This window comes from Cibotium barometz, chromosome 26 (genome assembly GCF_041138505.1).
Source record: "Cibotium barometz isolate CiBa-2024 chromosome 26, ASM4113850v1, whole genome shotgun sequence".
Classification (NCBI taxonomy): Eukaryota; Viridiplantae; Streptophyta; class Polypodiopsida; order Cyatheales; family Cibotiaceae; genus Cibotium; species Cibotium barometz.
Window position 1 is genome coordinate 6,723,880 of NC_141071.1, and position 13,397 is coordinate 6,737,276.

Sequence of the window (13,397 nt, forward strand, 5' to 3'; positions counted from 1 at the left end):
ATGTATGGTTTTCAACCAGCCGCCGCAAGCTCTAATGGCCGTTGGACTCGAGAAAGAAAAGCTACAAAAGTTAAAATATTTTCTTCAAGATCTCCAAGAGATAACAAAAATCATGAAAGATAATGTTAAGAGAGCACAGGACCATGCTAAACATTATGCAGACAAAGATCATAGTAGACAAATCATCTTTGAAGAAGGTGACCAAGTATTTTTAAAGGTTTCTGCACATTCCGAATCTTTGAAAACGAGGAGAATTCCGAAGCTATCTCCAAGGTATTGTGGTCCATTTACAATACTTAAAAAAGTAGGTAGTGTTGCTTATAAGTTAGCTTTACCAAAAAGATCTAAAGTTCATCCAATTTTTCATGTCAGTAGATTGAAAAAGAAGTTGGGTGATGATGATAATCTTGTCAATCAAGAAATCCTAGTAGAACTTATCGAAACCCCATCCTTAACACATGAACCAAAAAAAATCTTGGATTTCCAGGAGAAAAGAACTCGACACTCTGTACGACAGGAGTTTTTAGTCAAGTGGAAGGATAGACCAAAAGAAGGTTCTACCTGGGAAAAGGTAAGCACACTCAGAAAGAGGTTACCGAATTTAGTTTTGAGGACAAAAAATCTTCTTAAGGGACAGCAATGTCATGAAAACAGAATTAGTGGAAGCCTAGAGAGCTCGACCATCCGAACAAGGCACAAGTGGGGTTTAGGGGAGCCAAAATGTCCAAGTACGGACCCAAGAGTTGCCAGACACTAGCGAGAGTGGCGGGGCACATGTGAAGAGCAACTAGCTAATAAAAGAGTTGGGTCCAATCTTAGAGGGTCATGTTTATTTTGGTTGTGGTTGGGAGGAGAACCTAGAGCTCTCAGCACCCTTGTCATGAAGAAGGGAGTTGTGCAGTCATGGCTGCCTCAACATGCTTTTACTACCGAGATGTCAACCATGATCAAGGGATAACTTAATTTATGATGATGTCATTGCTCTAGAATATAAAGAGCCACATGCTTTTTCTACCGATATGTTAGCCATGATCAAGGGATAACTTAATTTTCTACATGCCAAAGTAACACAAGTAGAGCACAATAGGCCAGATGAGAAGGCTAGACTCAGACACACTCTAATCAGGATATGCACTGAATAGAATATGAGCCCAGGTATAATAAAAGAATGAAGATAGAATTTATATCTAGTGACATCAATGCACCAGGCTGACCCAAGCAAAGAAAGAATGGGATTGTGGACCTGATTACTTTTGGATGACTTTCTTGATCCAAATATTTTTTGAAGCCTTCAAAGTCAAAGGAGGGGTTTGATTGCTAGCACATTGCCCACACCCCACCACATCGTGTCGTTTTTGATAGGTGTTAGGTGAAAATAGTTCCACAATTTGCCACCAAAACATATGCATAATGGACTCACTTGTAACCAATGCATCATGACATGGCGAGTTCTAACAACCTATTACAAAATGGGTAGTACCCATATGAGTAGAGAGGGATATAAAACTACTTCATAGGATAGAAGGAGAGCTAGTTTACTAGAGTTCAAGAGAGATAGAAGAGAGATTGGAAATACACAATTAAGAGGATTTCCAAAGAGATGAGCCTTATAAGGAATGGATCATGTCTTTTTACTAAATGGATCCACGCTATCTGTGTATTCAGTACTATCTATGTGATGTCCAGAATATAACTATGTATGTAATGTGATGCACTTTAATGAGGTCAGCTTTCATTTACATACTGTCGTGGGCATGCAAATGAGTACTCTAGTTTATGTAGGTAAGTCTTTCTTGCACTATGAATAGACTTGACTCCTATCCAAAAACATCTTCTTGTTGACAACCCTCTAACTCATCTACACTAACATCTTCTTGTTGACAACCCTCTAACTCATCTAAATGTCCCCAATTAATGTAGACCAGTGTTGGTCACACATTTTCCCCACTTAATATGGCATTAGGCAGAGATGGATAGATTAGCTAGACAATGTCCTCTAGGTGGTCCGGAACCATTGAAGTGTTGGATCTTTACCGGACAATGATAACAAGTGTATGCTTTGCTATACAAAATTAAATAACTTTACATTGAGAACACTTAGTCTAGGAGAAGGAAACTATAGAGTGACCTTAATCTAATAAGGAATACAATATTCAAGAGACACAAAGAGAGATAACCAGACCCATTGTTGGATATGGAGCTAGACTTTTTACTGTTGGATATGGAGCTAGACTTACTGTTGGATACACAGAGTTCAATATGTGTTATGGAAAAAAGAAAGAAGTTATCAGAGGTAGCAAAAAAGTAATTTCATGATTTGTGTTGGTGATGGATGCTATCAGTGGTTCACGTATGTGTATATATGTATGTGATGTCATACAGTACAAGTTGTGTAATACATGACATGCCATTACTATAAATATTATACATTGATATATTAATCTATGTAAATTATGAATATTATAGTTATAGTTATGATATAATATAATAATATAATTCATAACCATGATAGTAATTTTTATAATAACTTGTATTTAACCGATGGCAAGGATATGAGATTAATTCAGCCAATGGTACAAGAGATTAATTCAACCCATGACAAGTACATGAGACTAATTCATATAGAAAGTGTACATGCAAAGAAGACTAATTCATATAGAAAGTGTACATGCAAAGAAGACAAAGTTAATCCATAGACTAAAAACACCCAACACAAAGTACGACAAAGACAATGCAAAGACTAAAAACACCCAACACAAAGTATGACAAAGATAATGCAAAGACTAAATGCACCCAACACAAAGTTTTATGTTTTTATCTTTTGAAAAGTCTTTATGAACAACAAAAAATAAGGGTTGGACAAGGAGAGTTTTGGCATGACATTTGAATTTTCAAATAGCGAACATGTCTCAAAAATAAAAAATGTTGATTGGTGAATTCAATGTTGAAAGATACATAATAAAAATGTATTCAAGGTACATTAATTTCTAAATAGATTTTTTTTAATGAGAGGCCCTCCTCTCCAATGATAATGGCTGCAACTTGAAAAAGAGAACTAATTTTCTCTCGAAAGTTTTGGAACCTTTCTTATAGTTTTCTCTCTCTCTCTCTCTCTCTCTCTCTCTCTCTCTCTCTCTCTCTCCTTTCTTTTTTTCTCTCCTATTACATAAAGAAAATCTCATAAAAATATAATTTCTTATTAAAAACTCAAGGTAGACTTACTAAGAAACCTATTCCTATTACATATTAAGCAATATAGACCTATATGATATAGATTATATTATTTTACTATTAATCATATTTGTTATACTTTATTATATTATTTTTCTTCAAGATATTAATATATTAAGCTCTAACTATTAATAAATCCTATAACTAGTTTATAACCTGTTGGAGTGGAGAATGAGTGAAGTACAAGTGAAGCGATCTATGAAAAGGTCACTTACACACTCCACTCATAAGAGTATACACACACTTGGGGGAAGAAGCCTTCTAAGGAGGGAAAAAGTACCTCGTCCCACTATTAGCCTATGTCCACACATCACTACTATATAAATGGCTACAAATTTCCCCTATATTGATGATGTGAACATGTATATAGATCATGTGGGCTAACTAATCCCCAAATTGTAATTAGCCTAAAGCTTTACAACGAAAAGCTTCAAACTTATTTCATGAGAGATGTTCATGAGAGAGATTTCTTGAACATATCTATCACATTATGGTGTGTAGAGACATGAGCCATCTTAATCTCTCCTGCAATGAACCTCTAACAATAATGCACCTCAATGTGCTTTGTGCAAGAATGAAAAATAGTGGGTTCCTTATGAGACAACCAATGCACTTTGGCACTGTAGTGAAGATAGTGAAGATGGAGGTGGGGACTACTATCCATACGAAGATATGCTAAAAGGTGGTTTAGCCATAAACATGAGAGATGTTCATGAGAGAGCCTTCCTGAACATATCTATCACATTGTAGTGTATAGAGACATAAGCCATGTTAATCTCTCCTACAATGAGCCTCTCTCTTACTTAACAATAACACACCTCAATGTGCTTTGTGCTTTCATAAAAAATAGTGGACTCCTTATGAGACGAACCAATGCACTCTGGGCTCTGCAATGAAGATAGTGAAGATGGAGGTGGGGACTACTATCCATATGAAGATATGCTAAAAGGTGGTTTAGCCATACACACTCCACAGTTTTTTCAAAGCTACCTTGTACTCAACTTCACAAGTTGAAGTAGCCACCACAGGCAACTGCTTCATTCTTGCCAAACCATGATATATACATCATAATACCATAATCATCTAATGCATAAACAATATTTCTAAATAATAATGCAATAGGCCCAAATCTGTCATTTTAAATGACACATGTAATTTACACTTGAAGGTTAAAATATTCTCATGAGAATAAACATATAAAAATATAACCAATAAACAAAATTCTTACTCCTCTTTACGATACTCTCAGTTTGGAAAGTTACAAAAACCATTTGTAACCAAGTATACATTTATCTTCTCATACATCATGCTCTTGGAGTGTGCTTAAGTCCACATAAATATTTTCTTAACATGCATATTTAAATTCTTTTCCTTTCTTAACAAAACCATGAGGCTAAACCTCCTCATGCAAATCATTATTCCATTCAAGATGACATTATTGATATCCAACTGATGTACATGCCATTCATGATGCATTGCCAATGCAAAAATACACCAAATTATATAGTCATACAAGACGTGGGTTAAATATAATCTATGCCCTTATCTTGAGCGTAACCCTTTATAAAAATAATTAGCTTTATAGTGGTCTCATGACACTACCATTAGCTTTATACATATACTTATAAACCCACTTTCTACCAATGGCCTTTTTACCACAAGGAAAATATGCCAAAGACTAAGTCTCCTTTTTGAGTCGTACTCATCTTGCATGGCCTACATCCACCAATGATCATTTTTCTATGATTCCTTAATGAAAAGAGGTTCCTCTTCATTGCATACACTAGAAATGAGAGCATAAGATGCATGATGAGAACCTACACGTGTAGTGCTTAGAATTGGAGTAGCTAATTTGATATCCCATAATGTCTGCACATCCATTTTGGCAATATGCTTGGATACATGTATGGATGCCCTTTCCTTATCCACTATATCATCTAAAATTGCCTCGTCACAATAGGTTGATCTATGGGATTAAATTCAAGTTGATTTTTAGTTGGTATTATGGGTTGATTTTATAGCACCTTCTTGAGCATTCATTTTCTCCATATAAATAGCTATCCAACATTGTATAAAGGTAGGAGTATATTAAGGATGTCCACCAGTGAGCATACACATTTTGCTATTTTTTACATAAAATCATGGGCTTAACTGAGTCCTCACAATAAAGACAACATATCTACTCACTAAAATTCACCTTGTGGCTCGATGGTAGAGTCTATACTCTTTGCTTTTTGAGCTATATCCCACAAAAAGTAGAAGAGAAAGATAACCAAAAGCACACAAAAATGAGCCACAAAGGACTTCCTCTCATTCCAAGATTCATAAGGAGCAATTGTTTGTGGGGCGTCAGTTTAGCACGTAAGTGGCACATATAACTACCTTCAACCAAATAATGAGGCCAAACATGTTCTTTCACCATGAAATTTTCCAGCTCCATGAGAAATCTATTCTTTCTCTTAGTACCACCATTTTATTGAGGTGAGAAATCTATTCTTCCTCTTCGTACCACCATTTTGTTGAGGTGTGTAAGGTACTGTGCATTGATGTTTCATGCCTCTTTCAACCTACATGAAACACCTTTAACATCTCCCCTCGATCCACATGAAGGGTGTTAACTTTACATGTAGAGGAGACACATTTTTAGCATGTAAAAACCTCTAACTTTTCCTTGAATGGACACACCCAAGTGTGCCTAGAGTAGTTATTTATAAAATTCACAAAGTAGAGATATCCCCTCGGAGGATCAATGGTGTAGGACCACATGTATCACTATGTATAACCTGTAAGTTATGGATATCCCTTTACTGATCCATGTTTTGGAACATCTTGCCAAAAATACACCTCTCACATACATTTTTGACAAGGGCCTCAAGCTATGGAAACTATGACACCTTCTCTTGACTTTCAAGGCACAATAAACTGCTAAAATTCAAGTGACCAAAAGCAGGCATGCCATAGATCCATGTCACTCTCAGAGCACGTGTGACAGTAACTAAATAAGAATTACATGCCAATCTCTCATACCTGGTCAACCTGTAAAGCCCATGGATTAGAGTACTAGATACTATAGTGATATATCCATCACTTTGGACATGAATTGTACACCTTCCCTAGCGATTATAGAGACTGACAATAAGTTATTTTTAATGATGTACAACTTACAAGAGTGATTGTTCCATCATTTACAGCAGTTAGTACAAGCATACCAACTCCTTTCATTGAAAACAAGAAGTTTTTTGTACATGTGACTGCGCCTCCTTGACGAGAAGATTCAAGGAAGTAAAATATACCATAGTGAAAAGTAATGTGTTTGCTAACTAGCACCACTATTAAAGTACAAGACATGCTCATCTGACTCACTAACATATATACATCATGAATAGAAGGGTCATAGCTACAGTGTATGATAAATGCCATAGTTCACTGACTCCATTTTTTAAAGCACTTTGTGCTTAAAAAAGCCAAATCCATGACTATTTCTTCTTCTCCTTCTCCAGTCTTTTTCTACATTAATTAATATAATGGTGAGTTTGACAATAGTTGCATTTTCCTTTCTTCTTACGCTTATCATCCCGCTTCTCAGTATCCTTGCAAGAAAACTAGGCTGATTGTACCTTTGGCTTGTTGCCGCCCCCGCCTTGAGAGAAATATTTGCCTTTATCTTTTTGATTGGTAGAGAATATATATGATCTCCTCCGTGTGCATACTAGTTCATTTTTTATAGGATTGCTCTTCTTGAAAAAGCACTACACGACCAGCTCATCAAATCTAAGGGTATTGGGGTTACCCTTCATCATATGATGAAGTGTGGATGTAAAACCCTAGTATGAATCCAGTAAAACTATGTGAACAATATACACCAATGAAATGTTAAGATAGGGCTCATCAATACATACAAGTTGCTCTCTTTGAGGTCTTTGATCCTATGCCATCCACCTCTACATATTTCATAGCAAAACAAGTCAAGTGGGATGGCAAGGATGCACATGCAAAGGAATTGATCGCACTTTCCATGAAAATAAGCATTATTCCTCATATTCGCTTATGTAAAACTATCAAGCAGACTTGGCAATTTTCTGTGAAAATAAGCATTATGTTCCTCATATTTGCTCATACAAAATTGCCAAGAAGGCTTAGGATGCACTTGCTAGAGTTTATCAAGTGAGTAGTAACAAGGAACATGTGGCCTACTTATATAAAAAATTAGAGTCCAAGCATATGAATAGGGGAGACTCAATGTATATTACATTTGAACCAGTATCATCAATCAAAGTACTTGTACTATCCAATGTTAACAAGACAAGGCGTGTCTCAATGCCAATAACAACATTCCAAAGCCTTTTGGCATGATGCATGATATTGAACCACCACAATATCCCGTAAATATTATTCTCAGCATAAAAGCATTCCAAATATATCACTACCTGCCATTTCATCATATAAATAACAAATCTCTGACACAAAATGCAAATATCCGAACAACCTACATAGGTACAATCAATACCTAGTAAATGCAAACGAGATAACAATACCAGTGGATCATTGATGAACGAAGAGACATACAAAGTGAATGAAATATGACAAGAGTGTAAAATGTAAAAATGTTACCAACAGTAAGGATGTAAAAGTCGACGACAATGATGATGATGTGGATGAAGCTATTGATGATGAGCTTGAAGATGCGATGTCGATGACAACAAGAAACGACAAATGATAGCCCTGTAACACTTATGACATATGCACACAATGTATGCACACAAAATATTTAATCTATTGCACTGAAGAAAACCTAAAATCAAATAAAGATAGCCTGAATTAGAACTCCCCTAAGATTATGCAGAAACTTTGAAACATGCAAACGGGTCTCGAAACGTGCCCAAAACGGACTGAAAGGCGTAACAACTTTGTTAACTTTATTAACAACTTTGTTAACACTTCGTTAACACTTCGTTAACAAAGTTGTTAATATCACAATATATGGTATATCTTCTCCACCTAAGAAGGTAGCTCAATCTTAGGAGAGCAGCGCTGGCAAGAGAAACAACAAAGGTGACAACCAAGAGAACCTTTGATACCAATTATTGGATTGGAGACAAAGGTAGCAACATACACGTATATGTAGCAAGTAAGGAGAGATACAAAGAAGCACAACACTCAAAGTAGACTGATGAGAATGAGTGAAGTAATATGATAAGGTTACTTACACATTCACTCACTCAGAGTGTGTACACGCACTCGAAAGAAAAGACCTCGTAAAGTGGAAAAAAAGTCCCCGACCCATCATTGGCCTATGTCCATACATAACTACCATATAAATGGCTACACCCTAGTAATGTTACTTTCCTCATCATTTACCATTATAAATATTCTCCATTCTAAACTAAAGTTATTACACATGTGAATTCAAATAACCACCACCTAGATACAATTTCTATATCTCTTGGAATTACACTCCCAAACTCTTCCAAAATTTCTCCAAACTATAATATTGATTGTGATTTCACCCAAAAAAAACAATCACGTATCTCTTAAGGCACTCATTGATCAATAATAAAAGAAAAAGACATGTAACATTTCACCATGTAGTAGTGCTCAATTTCCTTATAAGTAATTTAGATCTATAGATTTCAAAGATTATGCATACATGCATATATTTCCAATAAACATGAAGGCAAACCTATGATGAAATCGTCAATGTTTAAATATCTACTTAAAAATAATGAAAACATTCATAATTCACATGTACTAACTTAAGAGTGTTTACACCTTCCCTCCCAAAATCTGTGAGGGTGAGCTAAATGCAATCTAAGGCCTATAATTGGATGAAATAGGGTTTCCATACACATATCCTATAGGAGTGGTGTGAAAATTATTAGAAATATATTGATAAGAAAAAGAACCATAGACATGAATTGTTTGAATGGTAGTGTAGAATCAAATGATCACTATAGAAGCAAAGTAATAATTGGTTTTATTAAACTTCTACGGTTTTTCTTGGGTTTTTTTTCCCCTTTTTTATGGACTTTACATCATAGGGTTCATTGATCATTTTCAAAACTTTGGATAAGCCATGGTCACAAAATCTATCGTTTGCAACAGGGAAAAACTTATGATAAGTAGAAAAGCTTACAACAAACATATTATGCTCTAAAAAATGTAGTCATCTTTGTTTTGTTTCCATAATTATTCAAGCACTTACATTCTAACTTGGGAGCCCCCAAAAGCAATAAGAAAGGGAGCACTAGAGGCACAAAGGATTGTGGTCATGGTATCATAGTAGATTAATGAGCCAAAGAGAGTGGATTGAATATGTCAAGGATTATGAAGCATCATCATATATGTGACCAATAGGCAAAGTACCTTAAAATTTTGGAAGTTGGGCATTAGAAAGAGCAACCCAAGAGGTGGGGATGAGCTTGTCTTTAAGAAAGTAGCACACAGCAGTGCAATCATCTATTCTCCAAGCTCCATGCTTTCTCTTCCAAGCCATTACCGCGGCATGCACCAACACCTTGGCCGCTTCTTCCTTTGGGAATGTCGATGCCACAATCCTCACCACATCCTCATTGCTCAGTACATCCCAAACCTAATATGGCAAAAAAAAAAGGATAAGAAAAAAGGCACACTTACAAGAGTATATGAAATCACAAGTAATTAAATGACATAAAAATCACAGTTACAATAATACTAATATATGAAATCATACTGATTTAACATATATGAGAATCTTAATATGATAGGATTAGGCTTTTCTTACATTGCGAAATAAGTTTTTTTTTTAAATTAGAAAATGCGAAAAAAACTCTAGCCCAAGTACAAGGTTCAAACCTTGGCATCTAAATATACTAATTAATCTCTCAATTGAAAAAAAGGAGCAACTGCAAAGTTTAAATACCCCATCGGTGGCAAGGACTATGAACTCGTCTTGCTCCATGAGTCGTGTATAGGATACTTGTGGGGTGGCACTAAGGCCATACTCTTTCAAGCAAAAGTCTCCCAATGCCCTAGCCATGGCCAAGCCAGGCATTTCTGCATGGGGGACCCACACCCTCGCCACGTGGGGCTCGTCCTTGAGAGCAAACACGCGCCCCTTGCACCTCCTGATCCTCTCCAACTCCCCTGGTGGACATCAATTCATATCACTAAAAATCAGAAAAACAAAAATCCATAATTGCAACATTTAAAATACATGATATATCTGCTAGTACTGGGAAATCCACCTGGTAAGTTGGGCTTCATATCAGTGGTGAGCTGATGTGCAACCAAAGACCCATCTTGTAATCTTCTTGCAAGAATGGCTCTAGAATCCCCAACACTCCCAATCATGAGGTCTTTGTTGCCCTAAGCAATTAAAAACTTGTTAACATAGAATTACATCTAATGGCTAATGATTAAGGTGTTTTTGCCAAGGGAATTAAGCTGCTTTTGCCGCTTTAGCCAAATTAAGGTTTTAAATCACACATCATCAATATGCATTTGGAGACTTATGTGGGCACCTGCACAACCATGGTCACAGCTGTTGTCCCACTGTCAAAGCAATTAAGCTTTGGGTGGGATTTGAGGTTCCTATCCATAAGCTTATATGCTGCCACAAATTTCTCCGGCCACGGGGCAGGGATTACAGGCTGATTAGAGGCAGGATTAGTTGGTTTATCCACATCGTAATCACCACCGTGCTTAATCGTGCTGTAGTTACTGTCTTCCTGCTCATGATCGTCGCCATTAACTTCATCAACAGCACATTTATTGCAACTGCAGTTGTTGTTGCATGCAGTGTGTGTGTCTGCATCTGAGAGGAGGTTTAGTGGCAAAGCCAGCAGTACTGGCAGAGAGTCTCTAACTTTTCTTGCAACCAAGTGCCCACCTACGCCATGCCCATCAAAAATGCCACAAAATACTGTGTTTTCTTGTGCTGCAAACTCCTGCAAAAATAAACAAGTAAATAATCGAAAAATGAACACCAGCTGCAGCTCTTGCCAGTCATATGTATGCGTACTCATGCACACATGTATACACAATATACATATACATGTATATGTGTATACTCACACACACATACCTACACATTTACATATACACTGTGTATATACGAGTATGTACATAAGTCCGTACTCACAAACACATGCATACACATATACATATACATATCATCTCCTATAACTCCACATACATGTATGATGGAATTTGAGCACCACCCCTACTGTTGCTGTGAGTCATATATGCTAAAGGCTAATTACAAACATATAAAATGCCTATGTGACACATGCAACAAGAAGAATGATATGATGTGCAAGCATGAAGAAACAATAATAATTGATGAATGTGTATGTTGTATGGATGATGGATACACCTCCCACACCAGCATGCAGTCTTGGTTGACGCCCTTGCGGCCTTGTTTGCTGAACACACAAGAGGAGGATGTTGATCCATTCGCACATATGCGGCCGGGCATCTTGCAGAGGATCTGGTGGACTTTGGCCTCTGCGTTCAGCATCTCCATCACTATTTTCTTCCTGCCCTTGTGCCTTGCCCTGGCCTCTGGCCCACATGCTATCTGCAGTGTATCCTCATCAATGGACATGCACACACCCATTTATGGATGCTAGGTAATTGATCCCAGCGCCTGAAAGGTTGGTTTGATTAAGGGGTGGTAACCCTGCAATGTTCAGTGGGGGAATTAAGGATTATAGAATGGCGCATCGTTGAGCATGACTCTGTGGGATAATCTTGGAGTGTATGACAGATGATCTTGCCAAAAACGTCAAGATTATTGCTGGGCTAATCAGTGAGCTTGATAAGGAGTTTAATAAGCAATCTGCAGAGGCAAGCATCTAGGCTAAGTAAGTGATGAATGATGATGCAGAGCGAGAGATGGGCAAGGCAAGCCGAGTATATACTGCATAAAACCCAAAATTGGATGCTTCAAAATGAGCAATAATGATGCCAACTTTTAATTAGCAAGAATCAAGTATTGATAAACAACAAAAGGGGATGAGTATTAGCACTAATCAAGGACTTTGCAAGCTTTAAACTTGGCGGATATGGCAGGTTAGAACAGCAAAGGACGACACAAGGCAGAGAAGTCAAGTCCTACTTTAGATTTTGAACCTCTGCCTTTGCTCCCGAATATATTTAAACAAAATTATTGCTTCTTTTTCTTGCAAATTTTTTTATTTAAACAAAACAATTACAAGAATATAATAAACCCATGTGGGACGGCGCCACGTGTCACAAGCGCATGCGATCTGGCCCCATCAACGTTCCGTACAAACCTGCTTTTCTCAATTACTTTTTATTCTTTACTTTGATTTTTTAAAATTATTTTTATTTGTTTTTTATCTTCATAAATGAACATAATATAATATTCATATTTGTGAAGAGGCACACTTTTTCTTTAAATAAAAAATACAAGATAAGGGTTCTTGATTTTAAAGAATATAATCAAATCAACTCTAATTTTTAAAAAAGCATAATTCAATAACCAGAGAGACAAAAAAACGAGTATTTTTTAATCAATAAAAATGCCTATGATAAAATTAAAAAAACTTTCAAGATTTTTTATTGTGGGCGGCACAAACTCATGAATGAAAGAGTAAGTTAATGGCTAATAAATGAACAACTAATTTTTTTTTTTGTGAGAGATAGAAAGAGGAAATTTAAAAGCAACTAATAAAAGAGCACACAAACAAAAAAAACATTGCTTAGACCTACATTTTCCAAAGGCAAACCAACAAAAGAAGTTTATCATCATATAAAGGTAGAAATAAAAATTAACTAAATTAAATTAAAATAAACAACTTGTTTGTATGCTAAAACACATAAAGTATGAATGCAACCTTAAAGAACTATATTTTCAACTCATATATTTAATGGCCCTACATCCTTACCTTGTCCCTTAGCTTTATGTGACTTCCCAAAGATCCTGCACCACACAAAAAATGTACACGGTAATAGGATAGATACATTAAGCACAGTATATTGTGACCTCTTAAAGATGCTACACGAAAAAAAATGTGGTGCACCAAAAATCAATGTAGGATATTATTGAAATGGCTAAGGTTCAAAATGCATCACTATTCTACCACCCGATTTAGCACACAATTTTGATTAATTTCTATGGACTAGCCCCACACCATACTCCTAGGTGCATGCCAACATTTCAT

The 13,397-nt window shown here is 36.3% G+C and overlaps 1 protein-coding gene across 1 annotated transcript; it reads right to left on the bottom strand.

Moving 5' to 3' along the window:
- Positions 1 to 9,374: 9,374 nt before the first annotated feature.
- Positions 9,375 to 12,364, bottom strand: LOC147623609 (putative protein phosphatase 2C 33). Its single transcript, XM_086820179.1, has 5 exons — positions 11,585 to 12,364; positions 10,731 to 11,156; positions 10,455 to 10,575; positions 10,130 to 10,353; positions 9,375 to 9,820 (listed from the first exon to the last, which is right to left on the bottom strand). Exons 1-5 carry the CDS (start codon positions 11,825 to 11,827, stop codon positions 9,596 to 9,598), a joined length of 1,239 nt encoding a protein of 412 aa, XP_086676305.1. The 5' UTR covers positions 11,828 to 12,364; the 3' UTR covers positions 9,375 to 9,595.
- Between the last annotated feature and the right edge of the window lie 1,033 nt (positions 12,365 to 13,397).

What these genes read in the sequence shown, in the direction of transcription:
- LOC147623609 (XM_086820179.1), bottom strand. Translation starts at nt 11,827, where the DNA reads ATGGGTGTGTGCATGTCCATTGATGAGGATACACTGCAGATAGCATGT. An exon ending in CTGTGACCATGGTTGTGCAG is followed by an intron (nt 10,576 to 10,730) that starts GTGCCCACATAA and finishes TTAATTGCTTAG; the next exon opens with GGCAACAAAGACCTCATGAT. An exon ending in TAGTCCTTGCCACCGATGGG is followed by an intron (nt 9,821 to 10,129) that starts GTATTTAAACTT and finishes TTGCCATATTAG; the next exon opens with GTTTGGGATGTACTGAGCAA.